This window comes from Podarcis raffonei, chromosome 1, assembly GCF_027172205.1.
Source record: "Podarcis raffonei isolate rPodRaf1 chromosome 1, rPodRaf1.pri, whole genome shotgun sequence".
Classification (NCBI taxonomy): Eukaryota; Metazoa; Chordata; class Lepidosauria; order Squamata; family Lacertidae; genus Podarcis; species Podarcis raffonei.
In genome coordinates, this window is record NC_070602.1 from 85,294,407 (window position 1) to 85,312,712 (window position 18,306).

General features: G+C 46.3%; 1 protein-coding gene and 1 long non-coding RNA gene across 4 annotated transcripts in view; one reads left to right on the plus strand and one right to left on the minus strand.

Annotated features, from left to right (window-relative positions):
• The window catches only part of WNT6 (Wnt family member 6), a 49,058-nt gene extending 31,426 nt beyond the window's left edge, over window positions 1–17,632 (plus strand). For 2 of the 3 annotated variants that reach the window (XM_053401709.1, XM_053401700.1), the window contains exons 2-4: window positions 8,991–9,211; window positions 13,930–14,231; window positions 16,638–17,632. In XM_053401709.1, the coding sequence (XP_053257684.1) occupies window positions 9,013–9,211; window positions 13,930–14,231; window positions 16,638–17,099 (963 nt within the window). In that variant the 5' untranslated portion in view covers window positions 8,991–9,012 and the 3' untranslated portion in view covers window positions 17,100–17,632. The remainder of the gene's footprint in view (window positions 1–8,990; window positions 9,212–13,929; window positions 14,232–16,637) is intronic. The other variant, XM_053401714.1, reaches the window with a different exon arrangement.
• LOC128420244 (uncharacterized) lies at window positions 1,819–12,568 on the minus strand. The gene is made up of 3 exons (XR_008332003.1): window positions 12,223–12,568; window positions 10,056–10,158; window positions 1,819–2,862 (listed from the first exon to the last, which is right to left on the minus strand). It is a non-coding gene; the product is annotated as an uncharacterized LOC128420244 (long non-coding RNA).
• Window positions 17,633–18,306: the final 674 nt, after the last annotated feature.

The window sequence follows — 18,306 nt, forward strand, 5'->3', positions numbered from 1 at the left end:
AAGAGAGAGCTGCGGTGGGGCGCCCGCATTTTTCTCTCTGCCGGTGCCCTCGGCGCGCCGTGCGTCCTGGTCAGCGCGCAACGGGCGCAGCCGAGCTGGGCCGGGGGGCGGGCCTTTGGCGCTCTCCGAGGAGGACCACCGGGGGTGGGAGGGAGAGGAGGGCCGCTGGCTGGGCGCTTCCCCGTCGGATCTCGCCGGGGTGAACCACAGTTCAGCGTTTGATCCTCCGCCGCGGGGCTTGATCGTTATGTTTAAAAGGAGGACAAATTGTCCCTGCTTAATGATACCCTTGCCCAGGCCAAAACTCCGGTGTGGCGCGCAGCGGAGCGACCCCCCATCCCACCCCACCTCGCGCCACTCCACCCCCGACGCAGCAAAGTCTCAGCTCGAGATCGCCCGGGCTCTTGACGCCCAGGGCCAGAACCTGCTTTCTATGGCAGCAGCGGTCAGCTGCGAATATGGGGTGGATCTGGTGATGAAAGACTCTGGCCTCGAGGGACTGGGACCCTGCTCGGACTCTGGGCTCAGTCACAAAGTTCAGTGGGTGACCTTGAGCCAGCTGCAGCCCCTCAGTCTATCTCACCTGGCAGGGTTGTTGTGATGATAAAATGCGGGGGTGGTAGAACAACCCATGCTTGGACTGGGGATCCTTTTCAAGATGGAAGGGTGCACTCCACACTGGGCAACTTTTTATTCAAGGGAGAGCACATGTGGGTGGTGGGTGAGGCCACAGGCAAAAGTGGATGGAGCAACCAATGTAAATTTTATTTAGCAGACCAAGAAAAGGCAGGATGTATATAATAAATTAAAGCTGCTTTGAGCAGCCACAAAGCAATTTTCCTCCACAACTGAATATAACTGTGACCAGGTAGGTCCTTCCATACCTGATGGGCTGAGGTCCTTTGTCAAGTACCCTTTTCTGGGCATCCCTACCTTCAAAAGTTAGGCAGATGGCTGCAGGGGAAAGGGCCATCTCTGCAGTGATGCCCTGATTATGGAAGCACCCTCTCAGACTTGTATGCCTGGTTCAGCCTTTGTTACATTTCAGACACCAGGCCGTCCTTTCCCAACAAGCTTATTACAACAGCTTGGGCTGTTTTAGAGTTTGTTATCTTTTTATATACTTTTAAGGGGTACTTTCTGGCTAGTTCTCCTGGAGCTTGTTGTATATTGTGTTGGATTCTAGTTGTGAGCTGCCTTGAAGATTAGAAATATTGGGAAGGAGGAATATATATGCTTGTGTGTATCCATGGAGAGCTTTTCAGGCACACATAAACCCCAGCACCTCATGCTGCAACTTGCAGTATGTGTGTGTTGCTGGAGGAATAGAGGGAGTTTTGATAATCCCCCCCATGTCACCTCAGCCCTCTTAGTTGTTACCATAGTTGCTCTCATGATTCTAGAGCCTATGCAATTCCCTTTAGCTTGACTTGTATTACAGTGGTACCTCGGGTTAAGTACTTAATTCGTTCTAGAGGTCTGTTCTTAACCTGAAACTATACTTAACCTGAAGCACCACTTTAGCTAATGAGGCCTCCTGCTGCTGCTGCACCGTCGGAGCATGATTTCTGTTCTCATCCTGAAGCAAAGTTCTTAACCTGAGGTACTATTTCTGGGTTAGCGGAGTCTGTAACCTGAAGCGTATGTAACCCGAGGTACCACTGTACTTGATCCTAAAGGTAAGATATAACCTAGCAAATTGATAATATAAAACTTGTTTTCGCTTTCACACACACATCAAGAGGTCTGGCCTTACATATTTTACACCTTTTGTATTGGCGAACAACACTCCCGCCCCAAAATGGACACAAAGTGAACATCACAAAAGGTAGATTTATTATCCCTACATACTTAAGTTTTCTTTTGTACATGACAATCAGAATGAGTTAGTATAAGCCGCTTTTAGCCCTAATTCTATTTCTGTGGTGACTGAGTATTATCTGTTCAGATACTGTGGTATTTTCCCATCCAGTTCCATTGTGATATATGTATCTCTGTTTCCCTTTGCTTTGATTTACATCTGCATGGTGCCCCTTGTTACCACAGCAGCATAGGAGCTGCTTGTTTATGGTATCGCCCCACACTTTTGCCTTAATATTTAAAGGCCCAGTGTCTTCTGGAAAAGGCCAGCTGCATAGGTTCTTCCCACCCTATTGTCACTTGGCTAAGAACAGAGGGAGCAATGGACCCCCATACTGCGGGGCCTGTAAAAGTTACAGTAGCAGCATGGACTTAACCCCCCAAAACTGCTCCCATGCTGCAGCTGTAACATGCCTAGCTCTACAATTCTATGATCGGGGTGCCAGCTTGAATAAAATATGGGGGGGGGGGGAGAGAGGTAATCTCCGCCCTGCACAATTGGTCACAATATGCGGCACAGTATTTGAATGGCAATGCCCATCAACTTGGGGGGCAGCCCCCTCAAATATTTTATTGTGGTTGAAGGAACCTCAGTCCCTAGGAGCTGACTCCTGTATGTCTATGATTCTATATAAGGGGCACCTGTAGCCCACATTTTTAAAAATGGCTGTTTTCTCCTCTGTTTTACTGAGTGCAGACCAATGAGATGTATTTGAAAAGAGCCCTGCTGTCCCTATACATTTGACTAAGATCTCAAAGGATTGCATGTCCAGCCCTTGTGGCTGGAGAGAAACGTTTTGAGAATGGTCGGGTAGCTTTGTCCAATGCTGCCTTAAACGTATAGACTGGACAATGCATTCAGTGCACAAGGAGTGGAGCTTCAATGTCCTGAGCAGGTGACTGCCTCTCTCCATGGTGCTTATTCAGCTTCAACCCTTCTCCATCTTTCAGTGCCCATTGACTACTCTTATTCATGGCTGCATGGGACTGCTGCTCCAAAATCTGTAAAAATGCAATAGTTTATAATCAATTAATGATGTGCATTAGTTATCATGAGATTAGCATTTGGGTTTCTTTGGTACCTTATCAAGCTCCTCATCCCCTTTTCTTTGCACAGAAGTTACACATCCTGTACTTGTGACGTTGTGTCAGCTATGGCATATATCTAGCAAATATCTAGTTTGTCTCATGGTACAACAAAGCGCCAGCTCAAGGGCCTGCTGTCAGTTTGCCCCTAGTTTTGTTGCAATCTGAAAAATATAGTCTCAACAGAGCCAGACCCAGCAAAATTACAAAATTGATTTATGGAGACATTTTTAACATGTACCAATAAATGGCAAATGGACTGTTTACTCTTCTTGATCTGTTGAACTCAGGACACATCATTATGTTTCCCATGGCGAGGAAAACATATAATGCATCATCTCTATGGCTATAGCTGCATGTGTGAACAACACTTTGGGGACATTGTCAAAACCAGATGATGCAGATTACACACTCTAATCTGCATGTGGGATTACATAATGCTGAGCACACATTCCAAATGGGAAACAGCTCAGAGTTGACTTTGCACAGCTCTGCAACCCAACGTACATACTCCTGAATAAAGAGGAAAGTACAACTTGGAAGCTGTCAGTGATTCTGTGGAAATGGCCAAAGAGTAGAGATGGTGATGAGGTAGAAATGCAGGGGGTGGCAAAGCAGACAGGATGTGTAGTAGAGCTGGGGGATGCCCAGGTTGGCATGCGGTATTTGCACCAGAATGCTCTTCCTGGTTTCTGCTTCTTTGCTGTGCTTATGAGAACAGTGCCCATTTGCAGTCCTTCCATTTCCTTAGCCTTACTGAAGTACAGTGGTACCTCGGGTTAAGTCCGAGGTCCGTTCTTAACCTGAAACTGTTCTTAACCTGAAGCACCACTTTAGCTAATGGGGCCTCCCGCTGCTGCTGCGCCGCCGGAGCACGATTTCTGTTCTCATCCTGAAGCAAAGTTCTTAACCTGAGGTATTATTTCTGGGTTAGCGGAGTCTGTAACCTGAAGCGTATGTAACCCGAGGTACCACTGTATGATGACCCTTCTGCATTTCCAATCAGCACTCACTGGTACTCAGGATTCCACTAAGTGCAAGATAGGTCTTATATATGTCTGATATATGGTATGAGGTTAGTCCTCTGGATACCTGCTGCTAAGGAGCAAGATCAAGGCAGGGCTGTTGCTGTCTTGGGTTTCACAGAGGCTTCAGGTTGGTCGCTGTGGGAAACAGGACACTGAATTAGATGGACCTTTGGTCTGATCCAGCAAGGCTCTCCCTATGTTATGAAGAGGCTGCATGTTTTTGTACCACACCCCGTTACACAAGGGATGCCTCATTCTAGAGCTATTGCCAGTATGATGCAGAGCAGAAGCAGCTCATGACGGGATCATAATGGATTATGAAGATAGGACAAATAGAAAGTGCAGCGCTGCCTGTGTGGTCTCGTTCACAAGCACAGCCATTCCCTTCAAAGTTCATGGGTGGTGCACATGGATTCCTTAAACCCTGTGCTTTATAACTTCCTCTCTGGACATGTACCCAGGTCACTGAGTTGGGTTGAACCATTGCTGGAAATCCCCTGGCTGCCTCAGCTTCTCTAGTGACTCATCTTCTTCATTTTTATTCCTCCAGAACTTGCTGAGAATGGCAGAAGATGAGCCAGGCAGTAAGGAGCCTTTTTGTGCCCTCTTATCCAACAAGATAGGCAGAGATCCAAGTGGGGAAATCCCCTGTAAGATCTGTTAGCTCCACTATCTGGGACTCTGAACAGGCTGACAGCCTTCTGAATTTTAAGTGTTGCGATGCTGAGGTTTCCCCTGAAATAAGCTGCTATTTATATACCACCATCAGGTATCACACACTGTTAAGCCGCCTGCCACTAGACAAAGAATGGACAATAATGAAATACTGGGCACAGCAGATTAATGTTATTCTTTGCCTTCCTGGTATCAATCCATCCCTTCCTAGCCCATAGCCCTGTCTCAGATATCTAAAATGCATTGCATTTCATGTTGCAGACTGAAAAAGTTGCATGTTTCTTTGATGGGTAGTAAATATGATGGAGGAAAATGTTCAGGAGTTGATGCACAAGGAAGCATGTGGGCTACACCAAGTGCCTGAGCACAGGGAGCCTCACCAAACCCCCTCTCTGGCCTTTGAAATTTAGCAGAAACATGGCTTATTTTCAAGTTCTTCTCCATGACCATGAAAGCAGCAAAATTGTTCTTTTTAGAAATGAACATTGAGATTACAGTATCTGGATGTTGCATGTGACTCCATCTGACATGAAACAGGTTTGTAAGTTTCTCCCAGGAGAATTGAAGCCCCTTGGATTCTAGGGTGAGGAGATTCCTGGGACTAGCCTCCCCAAAAAGTTGACAACACATTCTTAAGTGTGATGAGTAAAACCCCTGCACTGAGAATCGCCTGGTAAACCAAGGAGGAAAGTTGGCATAAACCCAGAGCTTGTTTACTGGCCTTTATCATTTCTCAAGGCCAGTCAGCTGTTTCCTCGCAATAAAGATGTTTCCCCTGTTTCTCTGGATTGTGCTGTTCCCTACCCCAGAACAAGCAACATTTCTAGAATTCGTTAAGTTGTATCCAACTTAAGTAATACACAGAATGGACCTATTGAGAACAGCTATTATTTATGCATAAATTAAGTCAATTGATTTCTATTGGTCTGCTCTTGGGTATGACTTGGTAAAATACAACCCACTGTGTTTTATGGACTTGCTTAGGACTATGGACCATTCTGCATAGAATAAAGTGATAGTGAGACGACCTGTTCTTAGACTATACCATGTCAGACTGTAGATAAGAGTATTTATTTTTATTTTTAAAAACCCACTCTGTCTATAGAAAACAAGCATGGCTGAAGAAGAGATTTAGTGTAACCCTTTCCTTAAGGTTGCTACATTCAGGGAATTAAAAGAAAATATGGGGAAGTATTCAAAAATATATATGACCCACCTCTTACCTGTAGTCTGAAGTACAGCCCAGAATTCTACAACCCCAAGTCTCCCGTTCTATTCTGTGTAGAATGGTTCCCAGTGACAAGTGAAGATCACCCTGCCCTGGCCTAAGGGGGAAAACAAGTCTCAAGTTATGTCAGAGAAATTCACTAAAAGCCCACCTAAAAGTCAACTGGTGGTGGTTTTTTTTGGGGGGGGGGAGTCATGTGAAACAGCTGTCAGATTGAGAAAGTGGCAGCTAGGAAAAGAAATAATAATAATAATAATAATAATAATAATAATAATAATAATAATACCTTTATTGTCATTGTACAACCTGTATACAATGAAATTAAACAAGCCTCTGCCCCCAAACACTCAATCCCTTTTCAAACAACACACCACCTCGCAAGTCAATTTTGCTGTTCCATTCAACAGCCTAACAGCCCACGGATAGAAGCTATTTTTTAGCCTATTGGTACAGCTGATTAAATATACTTCTATATCTCCTGCCCGAGGGTAGAAGATTAAAGAGGTGATAGCTGAGTGTGAGTCACCCGAGACGCGGGTGGCGCTGTGGGTAAAAGCCTCAGTGTCTAGGACTTGCCGATCGAAAGGTCGGCGGTTCGAATCCCCACTCCCATGGCTCGGTTCCAGTGCCTGCCAACCTAGCAGTTCGAAAGCACCCCCGGGTGCAAGTAGATAAATAGGTACCGCTTTATAGCGGGAAGGTAAACGGCGTTCCGTGTGCTGCACTGGCTCGCCAGATGCAGCTTTGTCACGCTGGCCACGTGACCCGGAAGTGTCTCCGGACAGCGCTGGCCCCTGGCCTCTTAAGTGAGATGGGCGCACAACCCTAGAGTCGGACACGACTGGCCCGTACGGGCAGGGGTACCTTTACCTTTACCTAGCCGAGTGTGAGTCATCCCTGAGAATTTTTTTCGCTCTCCTAAGGCAACCATCCCTTGCAATGTCATCTAGCAGACTCAAGGGACAGCCCATGATATCATGTGCTGTATTCACCATCCTCTGTAGAGACTTTCTGTCTGTGGCTGTCAGGCCAGCATACCACACTGTGATACAATATGAAAGGACATTTTCTATCGTGGACCGGTAAAAGTTCATCAACTGTTGTTTAACATTATTCTTTCGCAAGACCCTGAGGAAATGAAGTCTCTGTTGGGCCTTTCTGACCACCTGAGTTATGTTGATTTTCCAAGTGAGGTCCTCACTAAGGTAAACTCCCAGGAATTTAAAGGAGGAGACTGTCTCCACACAGCCCCCCCCCCGATATACAACAGGGCAGGTTCCCCTCTCTTCCTCCGGAAGTCCAACACCATCTTCTTTGTCTTACTAATATTTAGGTGCAAGTTATTCTCTAAGCACCATGTAGATATTTTTTGAACCTCCCCCCTGTACGCTGTTTCATCTCCGCCTGCAATTAGGCCCATTATGGTAGTATCATCTGCAAACTTAATAATTACTGTGGATGGATCAGATGATATGCAGTCATATGTGTACAATGAGTACAGGTAGGGACTTAGCACACATCCCTGTGGGGTGCCAGTGCTAAGCTTCAGGGAGGTAGATGTAACAGTCCCAATCCTCACTGTTTGTGTGGATGCCGGTTCTGTATATACCGGAAGTAATTTCATTGGCCAAGCACAATTCAGAGCTGGAGGGTCCTTTGGTGTGAGCCAGCATAGCAATTCCTATGTACCGGTACTTAAGCTGAAGACAAACCACAGGCAATGAGTGCTTTTTGCCCTGTTAGTGAGTATTCCCAGGGCATCTGGTTTGCCATTGTTACAGACAGCAAGTATGCTTCAGTCTGACCTAGAACAGCAGGTGTTTTTATTGTAGTAGTTAGGTATTTTAGAACTTTTGTAATCCATTCTTCACCTAAAGGGCCCAGAGCAGAGAATAAATATTAAAACAAAACAATACAAATATATATATAATTCAAAGTACAGTAAAGTCACCAAGTAGGAGCAGAAACAATATGCACTTAGGATGCTCCTCAGAGAATGAGGTTTACGCTTATTCCTGGGACTTTAGCTAGGATTTACATCAGTCATCCATATTCCTTGAAAATACATACTGTCAAACTTTGAATACAATAAAGTGTTTTTTTAATTACTTATAAGAGCATTTGTATTGTAAAATACTCAATGTTGGCTTTGCATCCTTTTAGAAGATGGCTTTCTATTCTGCCTCCTTTTTCTCATTAGATCAGTGTAAGTTATTTGAGTGTCACCTACTCTAAAACCTCAAGGCATTACTATGAACAAAATAGGAAATAAAGCCCATAAATATGATGGACTTAAAAAGGAACATCAATAACCCAACCCAAAGTTATGTAGGGGGAGCCTCCCTGTCCAAAACAACAACCCCAATAAAGAACAATTGTCAGCTGGAAGATGTGGACTCAAAACCCCTAATAACTGTGCCACTATTAAAACTAATAAAATTGCAACAAATTTACTTAAAATCAGAGGGGAAATTAAAAAAAAGTCTTCTTGTTTCTAGACTGGCTTTGCATAGACATCTGGGTTCAGTGAATAATTTTATCATTTTGGGGCTTTCCCAGATGGTTGCTATTTGCAGGTAGGATTCAATCACCTGCTGACAAATTAAGGTTGCACAATTAAAGCTGATTGGAAGGTCTTGCGCAACAAACCTGCTTCCGCAAAAGACAGACTTTTTGAGAGAAGGAAAGTGATAGAAAAATGCACTGGGACATGGGCGTAGCCAAGGGGTGTAGCCCGTCCCCCCAAATCCTCAAAAAGTATTGAAAAGCATTGAAAATACTCAATTAACTGAGGTTCTGCTCCCCCCACCCAGCAGAAGCCTGACCCCCAAACAAAAGCCAATCTCCCAACAAAAGCTGGCTACGCCCATGCACTGGGAGGTGTGGAATAACACTTGCCTTGATGCTACATTGTCTAGCTTCCCTGCATAAGATCAGAATGAATGCTCATTTAATAGCCAACATCATCTAAACTCCCTGCAAACAAATCAGGATTAATGCTCAATGAAAATGTCCCCTGGAAAACACCCAATATCTTTGATGCCTATCCTAGGCCTAACCATTTCTATGTAGCTAGAGTGTTTTTCCTTTTCTTTTCCCTCCAACCTCTCCAGGGCAGTGGGCAGCCCATTGGTCATGGATCCCAACAGCATCTGCCGGAAGACCAAGCGGCTGGCTGGGAAGCAGGCTGAGCTGTGCCAGACGGAGCCTGAGATCATGCAGGAGGTGGCCAAGGGGGCCAGGCTGGGCGTGCGGGAGTGCCAGTACCAATTCCGCTTTCGTCGCTGGAACTGCACCAGCCACAGCAAATATTTCGGCAAGATCCTACAGCAGGGTGAGCTGTTGTTTGGGGAGGCAATTTCTCCCTTTGGGATTTTCCCAGAGACTAGAAGGCAGGTCTAGCTCTACCACTGGGCAAAGCGATGCAGAATTAGCAGAAATGCTTTTCTGTCTGGCCACATCGACACCATACATCTAAAGCAGTATCCTACTAAGCAGTCATGGAATCCCCAAAGAATCCTGGGAAGTGTCGTTTATTAAAAGTGCTGACCACACAGAGCTGCGGTTCCCAGAGCCCTTAACAAACTGCAGTTCCCATAATTCTCTATGATAGTTAAAGTGGAATAGGAGACCTGGTGTGTGTGACCTTCTGTCTATGCCTGAATGCTGAAGTGTATCCATGAAGAGAAGCATCCCCCCCCCCGCTGTGATATGCTGAAAAGTACTGAGGCCTCCAGACAGCAACCATATTTTTCAGTCAGCCTTCAAAAACTTCACACATCACCAGCTCCAACTTTGTGTGTACACAGAAAATATGTCAAGGTACGAAGTAGTCTGCATTCTGCATGTCAGTTGCCACATGCATTTCATAATTTGGATGAAACGTACATGTCTCTGCAGCTGTTGCATGTGATGATACACACAAGGGTTTCAAATCATTTCCCGCACCGAAGTGCTTTCCATGTTGGAATATATTGGGAAGAAACCTTTATATGCTACAAGCCCTACAACTAATTTCATTTATATCATTTATAAGGGAAGAAGGGTTATCCATTTTTCTGAAGGGCTGCAACATGGTTGATTAATTGATTGAAACCTTTTTGATCAATTAAAAATGTTCCTCCAGGCAGCAGATATTTAAAAACAAATTGTAATTATTTTAATTGCTAGGTACTTACAAAAACCACAGTAGCAGGCTCTTCTCAAAAGCAGCCCTCCTTTTCTCATCCAAAGGAAGAAATGGCTCTTTTAAGATGCCTGTTGTGACATGTGCATAGATCACTGAAAGGCAAAGGAAATATGCATTTTATGTATAGCTACCGATTTATTCATATGCAAATGCACACAAATTTAAGATATTGATTGAAACACTTGATTTAGTAAGATTTCTTTAATCTGGGGACAGTCCTCAAAATGAAACTGGGTGCTGCCTTTCATTGCTTTGTGCATGAAATCAAGGTCAATCATGGAAAAAACAACACTTCCCCTGTCCAAATATTTTCTGCACTGTGGCTGGATGCAATAGCCAGTGTGGTACAGGAATTAGATGTTGGACTAGGACCTTTCTGGGAGCAGAAGGATCTGATACATTTTCCTAGGTGGGGGGTTGCTTTGTGTCTCCCCCTCCCCTCGCTCCCACAGAAGGCACGGGACAACACTGCATTAGAGTATGTGAGGCAAGGGAATTGCTGGGTCCTCAGGGCGGCACAGGTTATTGCTACAGGCCGAAGGTTTACTGCTATGACATGTCTCACTGTCCTTGTAATGAAGCAATTATGGGTGCTCCCAGACAATACAGCAGCTTTTAATAAAGCCCAAGAATGTATCCGTGTCTGGGAGTGATTTACTGCCCCCCCATTCCGCCCCCCCCAATTAGACTGTGCTCCTACATGTCCTTATAGCTTCCTCCAGGCTTCCCAGCAACCTGACAGAATAGGGGCCTGGGCAATAAATAACACACACCCCAGGAAGCCCCCTTGCCACAATACTGGATGGTGTCTTTTTTTCCAGCCCTGCCCCAAATGTAAGCGGACAGGCAGGTCAAAAGGACAGGGCAGGATCCCTAGGGCCAGCAACAGGCACATTATGGGCACGACTAATGTTAGGCTCATAAAAAGGGTTTGTAAAAATAAGAGCCACCTTTTTGAGGAAAATTTCACGGGACGTTTTGGACACCAACTTGGGAGGTCAGTGTTATAATTTCTGTCTACTGGAATACACAACAAGTGGCTCTAAACATCCCACTCCCAATACCTGCAAAAGTTTCAGGGTGGACATACTGCTCTGCTTCCGATCAGTTCATGTCCCATAACTTCCTACTTAGATCCTTCCAGTAACTACTTAGATCCTATAACTTTAAACCACAAAGTTACTCATGCTGTTGTTTTTCTTGATTTTGTTGTGCCCTTTCAGATGGTAATAATACAGAAATACTGGGGAAGCATTGCAATGCAACTAATAAAGCAGAATGGTACAGGGATGGTCCAATATAAACCCACCACCAAGGCACTATTATTGTATTAATAACATGTTGCAAAACGCACCCCCCCAAAACCTCCCCCCACCCTCACCAGTCTATAGGGGCTTGTACACAGTGGCTAACATTTCTATTGAGAGCACATGCAGACGATGACAATATTTCCCTTAGATATTTGATCTTCAGAGCCCTTTCCAGCCTAACTTCCAACGTAGGAAAGTAAAAGAATGGAAGGCTCTTTCCCTAGTCGGTCATTTCACTCCCTAATTAGCAAGCTGCGGCATTGTGTTTCCACCCGCGCTTCTCCCTTGGACATTTATATGTCTTAAGGCGACGGTTAGAGTCCGAGGGACTAAGCAAGTGAACCTTGGTGGCGGCGGAGCATGGATAGAAACTGGATCGGGGGTGGTGTTGCTTGTGCAACGCAGGAAGGTATGCGCGAAGATGCTGCAGGCAAAATGCATGGGAGCTTATTGCTGCCGAGCCGGGTAGCCGGCCACGTAAAGGAATGCCCTCCTGCAACGCAGAGAGAGAAGCCCGCCCGTTTTCATCCCGTCCTCCCTCCGTGTCCTTCGCTCCTGGTATCTCAGCGCGGCGGGCGGCTCCGCGTTTGTAACAAGCCGGGCGACTGCTGGCAAAGTGAGAGGAGGAGGGCGGGCGGACGGGAGAGACTGAGCCCCCGGCGGGTGCGGCGCCTGGTGCCGGAGCAAGCAAAAGGAGAATCCCCCTTTGGCTGTGGCAGGTCCCGGCATGGCGAGGGATGCCTGGAACTCGTGTCCCGCGGCGGAGGGGCGACTGGCGCCCCGCTGTCAATAAGAATCCAGGTTATTGGGGTGGAGAAGGAGGAGGAGAGCGGGGGGCATTCCAACCCGGCCTTGCCCTCCTGGTTGCCGGGCTCGGGCAGCAAAACAATTCCTTATTGGAGTAGATTGATTTTTCCACCCGCCGCGTTTTCCGACGGGCTGCTAAGCAAGAAGAGCTCAACCGTGGCCGCGCAATTCTCGTCCGTAGCTGCCGCGATTTTTCGCTGAGATTTGCGCGGGATAATCTCCCGCCGGACTGTGCCGGGTGAGGCAACTATGACCGCCTCCCGCTCTGCCGCCCTTTGCATGGCACCCCAAGCTGCTGCCTCACTCGGGTTAAAAACAAACGAACAAAAACAGCCCGTGGTCGCCACTCGAGCGGCAGCCTCTTGTCCAGTCAGCCAGCCCTCGTGTCCCCGCAGCGGGGAAAGCTGCAGTACTTCCTTCCTGTATAGTCCAGTCCCACGCAGCCGTAGGCAGACATTTAAAGCACATCGCTCCAAAGAATCCTGGGGACTGTAGTTTACCTTTTACGGAGCTACAATTCCTAAAACCCTTAATAAATTACAATTCCCAGGTGAAAGTTGGAGCTTTTGGGACATTTGGACTTAAAAGGAGTAAGAAACAAGATTTGGGCTCCACTTTTAAGTATGGAGGTCTGGCTGGAAGAAATATGGACCCTATCGGGACAGAGCTTCTCCGAGATCTGGTGTTTAATGTTAAGGACTACCAAAAAAACCGGCAGAGAGGAATTGAGAGAGAATTAAGAGCCTCCGACGTGAGGTCTCCAGGCTGATAGTAGACTAAGACTGATGGACATTTGTTGGGGATTGAAACCGGGAAAGGGGTGGGGTGGGGTTTGGGAATCCAAAGGGTGCATAATTATAATCTGTTTTTTCTATTTTGTTTTGTTATTAGTATGAAAATTGGGGAATTCGTGGAAGGGAATTTGGGTCGACTTTAGAAAAAAGTTTTAAGAATGAGCACTGATGTTTAAATACTGATGTTTATAAGTTAAAATTGGTTTTTCTAAAATGAATTAAATATAAAAAGGTCAAAAATTGGGGACAAGAACTTGTTGAATTAACAATTTGAATTGAAATATATGAAGGGGAGGTGTGGGGAAGTCAGGGAAATATGTTATTGAAAATAAGGATTGTAAAATTTATGTGTTTTTACCTTTTTTCTTTTTGATTTTTTAATGTATAAAGGTGGAAAAACTCAATAAATATCTTTAAAAAAAATAAAAAATAAATTACAATTCCCAGTATTTTTTTGGGGGTGGGGAAGTGCGTTCACTAGTTTTAAAATGTCAGCAGCGGGCCTACTGATTACAGTGGGCCTTACTCCCAGCATAAGGCTGCAACGTTAGACTTGTACAGATAGCTGGAGTTTGAAATTAACATTGGAGGCCGAGATAGGCCTCTTTGGGTGATAGCTGATTGGAGGCAGGGCCAAGAGGTTCTTAAGCCTGGCAAATAGTTCTACTAAGGAGCAGAGTTTACTTCCTTTCGCCCTACTTTTAAAATGTGTTTAACAACGGGGAGGCAGAAACTGAACAGGTGCACCCACCCCACCTGGAACTGCAGTGGGGGAATCTTCACTGGTTGGATTTCTGCTTGTTATGCTTTTTTAAAGGCCGTGCTTTTTGCCAGACTTACCCCTGGCAGGCCCATGAACTAGTGGCTTGTTTGTTTGTTTAAACCTGACTCCATTTGATGTTCTCCATTTCTTTCTTCTTTCCCTGCTCTGCCCTCTCACTCTCTTACATAGATATCCGGGAGACAGCCTTTGTCTATGCCATCACAGCGGCCGGCGTGAGCCATGCCGTCACCCAGGCCTGCAGCATGGGCGAGTTGCTGCCATGCGGTTGTGAGGCGACTCGGAGCCGGTCACCTCCTCTGCCCCCCGCCATCACAGGGTCAGAGGGCTCCGCTTGGGAGTGGGGCGGCTGCGGGGATGATGTTGACTTTGGCTATGAGAAATCCCGCCAGTTCATGGACGCTAAGCGCAAGCGTGGCAAGAGTGACATTCGAACTCTCATTGACCTGCACAACAACGAAGCGGGACGCCTGGTAAGGGCAGCCTCCCCTCACTACTTGGGTATCTGGAATCCTCCTTCCACAGGCAACCCTGCCTTCTTCCTTGGTGGGCGGAGAGAAACGTGACTGCCCCATTACTTGCCAGAACATGGCCTGCTTAGGCTTAACTTGGCTGCCCGTCACATCCTCACTTCCACTCCAGTGACGCAGCCCTGCCTTGTGTTGAGACCTATTTCTATGGTCAAGGTCATCACCCCAACTGCTCTCACACAGCTTGAGCCCTCATCCGGTTCTAGGGCTAAGGATTGCTGTTATACATGTGCATTTGGCCATGCTCTGTTCCATGCAGTAATGGGGCAGAGTATCCTGTGGCTACAGCAGCATGCTGTAGTCCCTTGTGCTTGCAGACACTGTCACTACTGCTGCCATGTTATCTGCTAATACTGTACAGGCACATCTATATGTGCACATAAAGCTGGAGGTAGGGGCTTTCGGACCAACAAGTGGAGAAAATCAGTGTAGGTTTTTCTGTTGGGCAGATTTTCTTGGGGTAATCTGTTGGTGAGTGAGGGGAAAGCCAGCAATGGCCCAGAGCCAAAAGTGGAAGGGTCCACCTCTTTTCTCCCCATTCTTTCTGACACCGCTCCCCCCTCTCTCATACACACACCCTCAATTTCCTCTCCCTCTCTTCCCCTGCCCCCTTCCTCACTGCCCTGCAGGCTGCCAGAAATTGGGTAGATTGCTCATTCCAGAGGGCTGAATTCAGCACTTGCAGAGGGATTAAAAAAATTGGCCAAAGGCCACATAAAATTAGATCAAGGGCTGCAGCCTGCAGTGGGTGGCAATATAGGGCACAAGTGCCACTGCCAGGTATTTGGCCATCCCTGCCTCACTGGGCCTCATTTCCATAGCACAGCAAGCCAGAGTTCCTGCTCCAACACTATGCCAACTATTAATTCATTTGAAATATGTGTAGAACAATTTGGACACTTTTTACTATTGGGAGTTGGAGGAACACTTCCCTGCCAGAGGATCCATACACAGCTATACCATAAAATCCCACACATCAGAGTAACAACTGATTATCAAAAGTATTTATACCTACCTCAAATTCATATCTAAAAATCATCCTTTAGCTGATCAGGCCTGCTTTAAGCTGTGGTGCCTTAACTTTAGTTGGCCACCATTTCATTGCCTGCCATTTTTAATGGTGCAAAAATGCTAGAGTTGGATGAAGTGTTTATTCCCAACTCTCCATCCCAAGCATGCACTCTCTCTCTTACCCACCCACATCAAACTCTTTGTATTTTCCCTCCCTTTCTGCAAGCTTGCTTCTAACTTCATGATTCAACCCTGTATGCCCTATAACCAAAGCATGTTCCCTTGATAGGCTAGACACCTCTTTCAACCTGCCTTTCTTGCCTGCCACCTGAATTTCCCTCTGTAATCTTTAGGTATCCTCTTCCTCCTCCTGCCTCTGCCTGTCTTTTCCATCCCCTCAATCATTCCTGGGGCTCATCCTGGATTACCACCAAAAACATACTGGCTGGCAGAACAAGAAGATTTCATGATCCCCATCAGAACCATCAATTTATCAGTGAATAATAATACACAAGGCCAGAGGGGACAGTTAGGCAGTTTATGAACAGGTATGCAAAGCAGACAGATCTATGCACTTACATGCTTAGAGAGCTCATGTGATGTAGTACTGAAATGTGGGAGGTGCATGAGCCTGGATCAAATCCAGTAGCAACAAGCTCTGTAGGGGTAGATTTAGGCAACTGGCAATTTCAACCCACCACCCTCAATATGAGGATAATAATACTGGCCTACACTGCAGGGTTGTTGTAGAATTCTTGATATAACATATGTAAAGCGTTCCAAACGTTCCAGGACTGTATCACATAAATGCTAAATATTACTGTTGTATTACATGCTCTCACATGTAGAAGAGGGTAACCCAGTCAGAGTCTTTTAGTCCATATTCAGATTATGGGAAGGAGGTGGGGACAGGGAACCTAGTTCTCCTGAGATATTATCTCCTTCATAATCTGGCTTCTAAAGCATGGTGCTGTTGACATCACCTCCCTCCTCTTTTGTGAATGTAAGGCACTGATAGGCAATGTCATTCTCAGGGTCTGAGGGCCAGAACACAGTAATCTGACTGTGGGTGACATGCATTTTCATTTTCTCTTTTAGGCTCAATATGAGCTTTCTTCCACCCCACCTTCTCTTGTAGTTGAAAGCAGCCTTTGCCAACCTAGTGCCCTCCAGTTGTCTTGGGCTACAGCTCCCATCAGCCCCAGGCAGCATAGGCTGATGGGAGTTGTAGTTCAGCTCTGTGGTGAGCTGATTTTGATTTTGCCACTTTCACCATTGCAGTGTGTTCTTGGAGGTATGAATTGTTTTCTCCAATGACTTGTTTTCTCCTCTTTCCAGGCAGTGAAGAACCACATGCGGACAGAGTGCAAGTGTCATGGACTTTCGGGTTCCTGTGCATTACGCACCTGCTGGAAAAAGATGCCCCCTTTCCGGGAGGTGGGAGACCGCCTCCTTGAACGCTTTAATGGGGCCTTTAAAGTGATGGGCGGCAACGATGGCAAGACACTCATCCCTGTGGGACTGAATATCAAGCCCCCGGACCGGCAGGACCTCATCTACTCTGCCGACTCACCTGACTTCTGCGTGGCTAACCGCAAGACGGGTTCGCTGGGCACGCGTGGACGAGTGTGCAACAGCACCGCCATGGACATGAGTGGCTGTGACCTGCTATGTTGTGGGCGCGGCCACCACGACGAAACACTTCTCCTGGAAGAGAACTGCCTTTGCCGCTTCCATTGGTGCTGTGTGGTGCAGTGCCGGAAGTGCACGGTACGCAAGGAGCACAGCTTATGCATTTGAGTGGGTACAGAAAGGACACTGGGCAGGGATGGCCCAGAGCATGAGGGCAAGGATGATGCCCAACTTGCCACAGAATCCAAAGGCAGGGAGCATAATCAAGCCTGCTATGGGTTTGAGGGAACATGGTTCATTCTGGACTGCCTTGGATCCCCAGAGCATGGAAATGGATTGTTTCTGAAACTTTGGTTCTCTGCAGTTTCCAGCACTTGTTGGCTATAACCTCCTCTGTGGCAGGCCCTGCACCTCCATTACTCATTGACTGGACATACACTCCTGAAGACGGGAGACTGGTGTCACCTGACATTCTCCCATCATCGTCCCCAGCATCTTGGTCCTATGTGGGTCTCTGACTATAGGCCATGCACAGTTTCCCTGGAGGGAAGTGTTGTGCCTCATTTATTAATGGATCTTTCCTGTGTTTGAGAGAACAGCAGAGGTTTCCCTGAGCTTGACTGCTCACTCCCATGGCTTCCTTGCCCCCCTTCAGCTGGGGCTGCTGTTTCTCTCTGCATTAATAAAGCTATTTAAACTAACAGTGTCTTAATCCATTGTTGCAAAAGGAAGTGTTCACAAGTGCACTTAATACAGATGAGTAATTTAATTAGAAGTTTAAACTATTTTCTTGTTCATCCCATAGGCATCTGCTTGCTCCACTGTTAAGAATAGGATGCTGGGCTGGTTGGGCCTTTGGTCTGAACTAGCAACAGGGTTTATTATGTTCTTATCTAATCAGAGCATTTAGAGTGGTATGAAGGTGACTTTGCCTAACATTAATGCATTGCTGTTAAGTGACCTTGGGAGCATGTCCAAGAGTGTTGATAGATTATGTCTCTTGCAGGTCAAGAGCTCCTGTGGAGTTAGAGATGCTGGGGTTGAATGGTGATGTATTTGATGTCAAGACCGCTCAGTTAGGATTTGGACTGATTTGGTATGAAAGGCATGTCCTATATGTTTTGTTGCTTTGCAACAGTCTTCCTATTTTACATTGTCAAAGTCACTTGTGGAAAACCTCTAGCACTTCACTTGTGCAGACGAACAAGTGAGGCTCCCAGCAGGTAAGTGACATGTGCAGGTAGGTCACACACATTCATCAAGGAGTCATCACACACAATCATTCATCAGCCTTTTTTTAGGTGTGTCAATTTGGGGGAGGTCTAATAATAATAATAATAATAATAATAATTCATCAATTCTTTCTCTTTTCCCC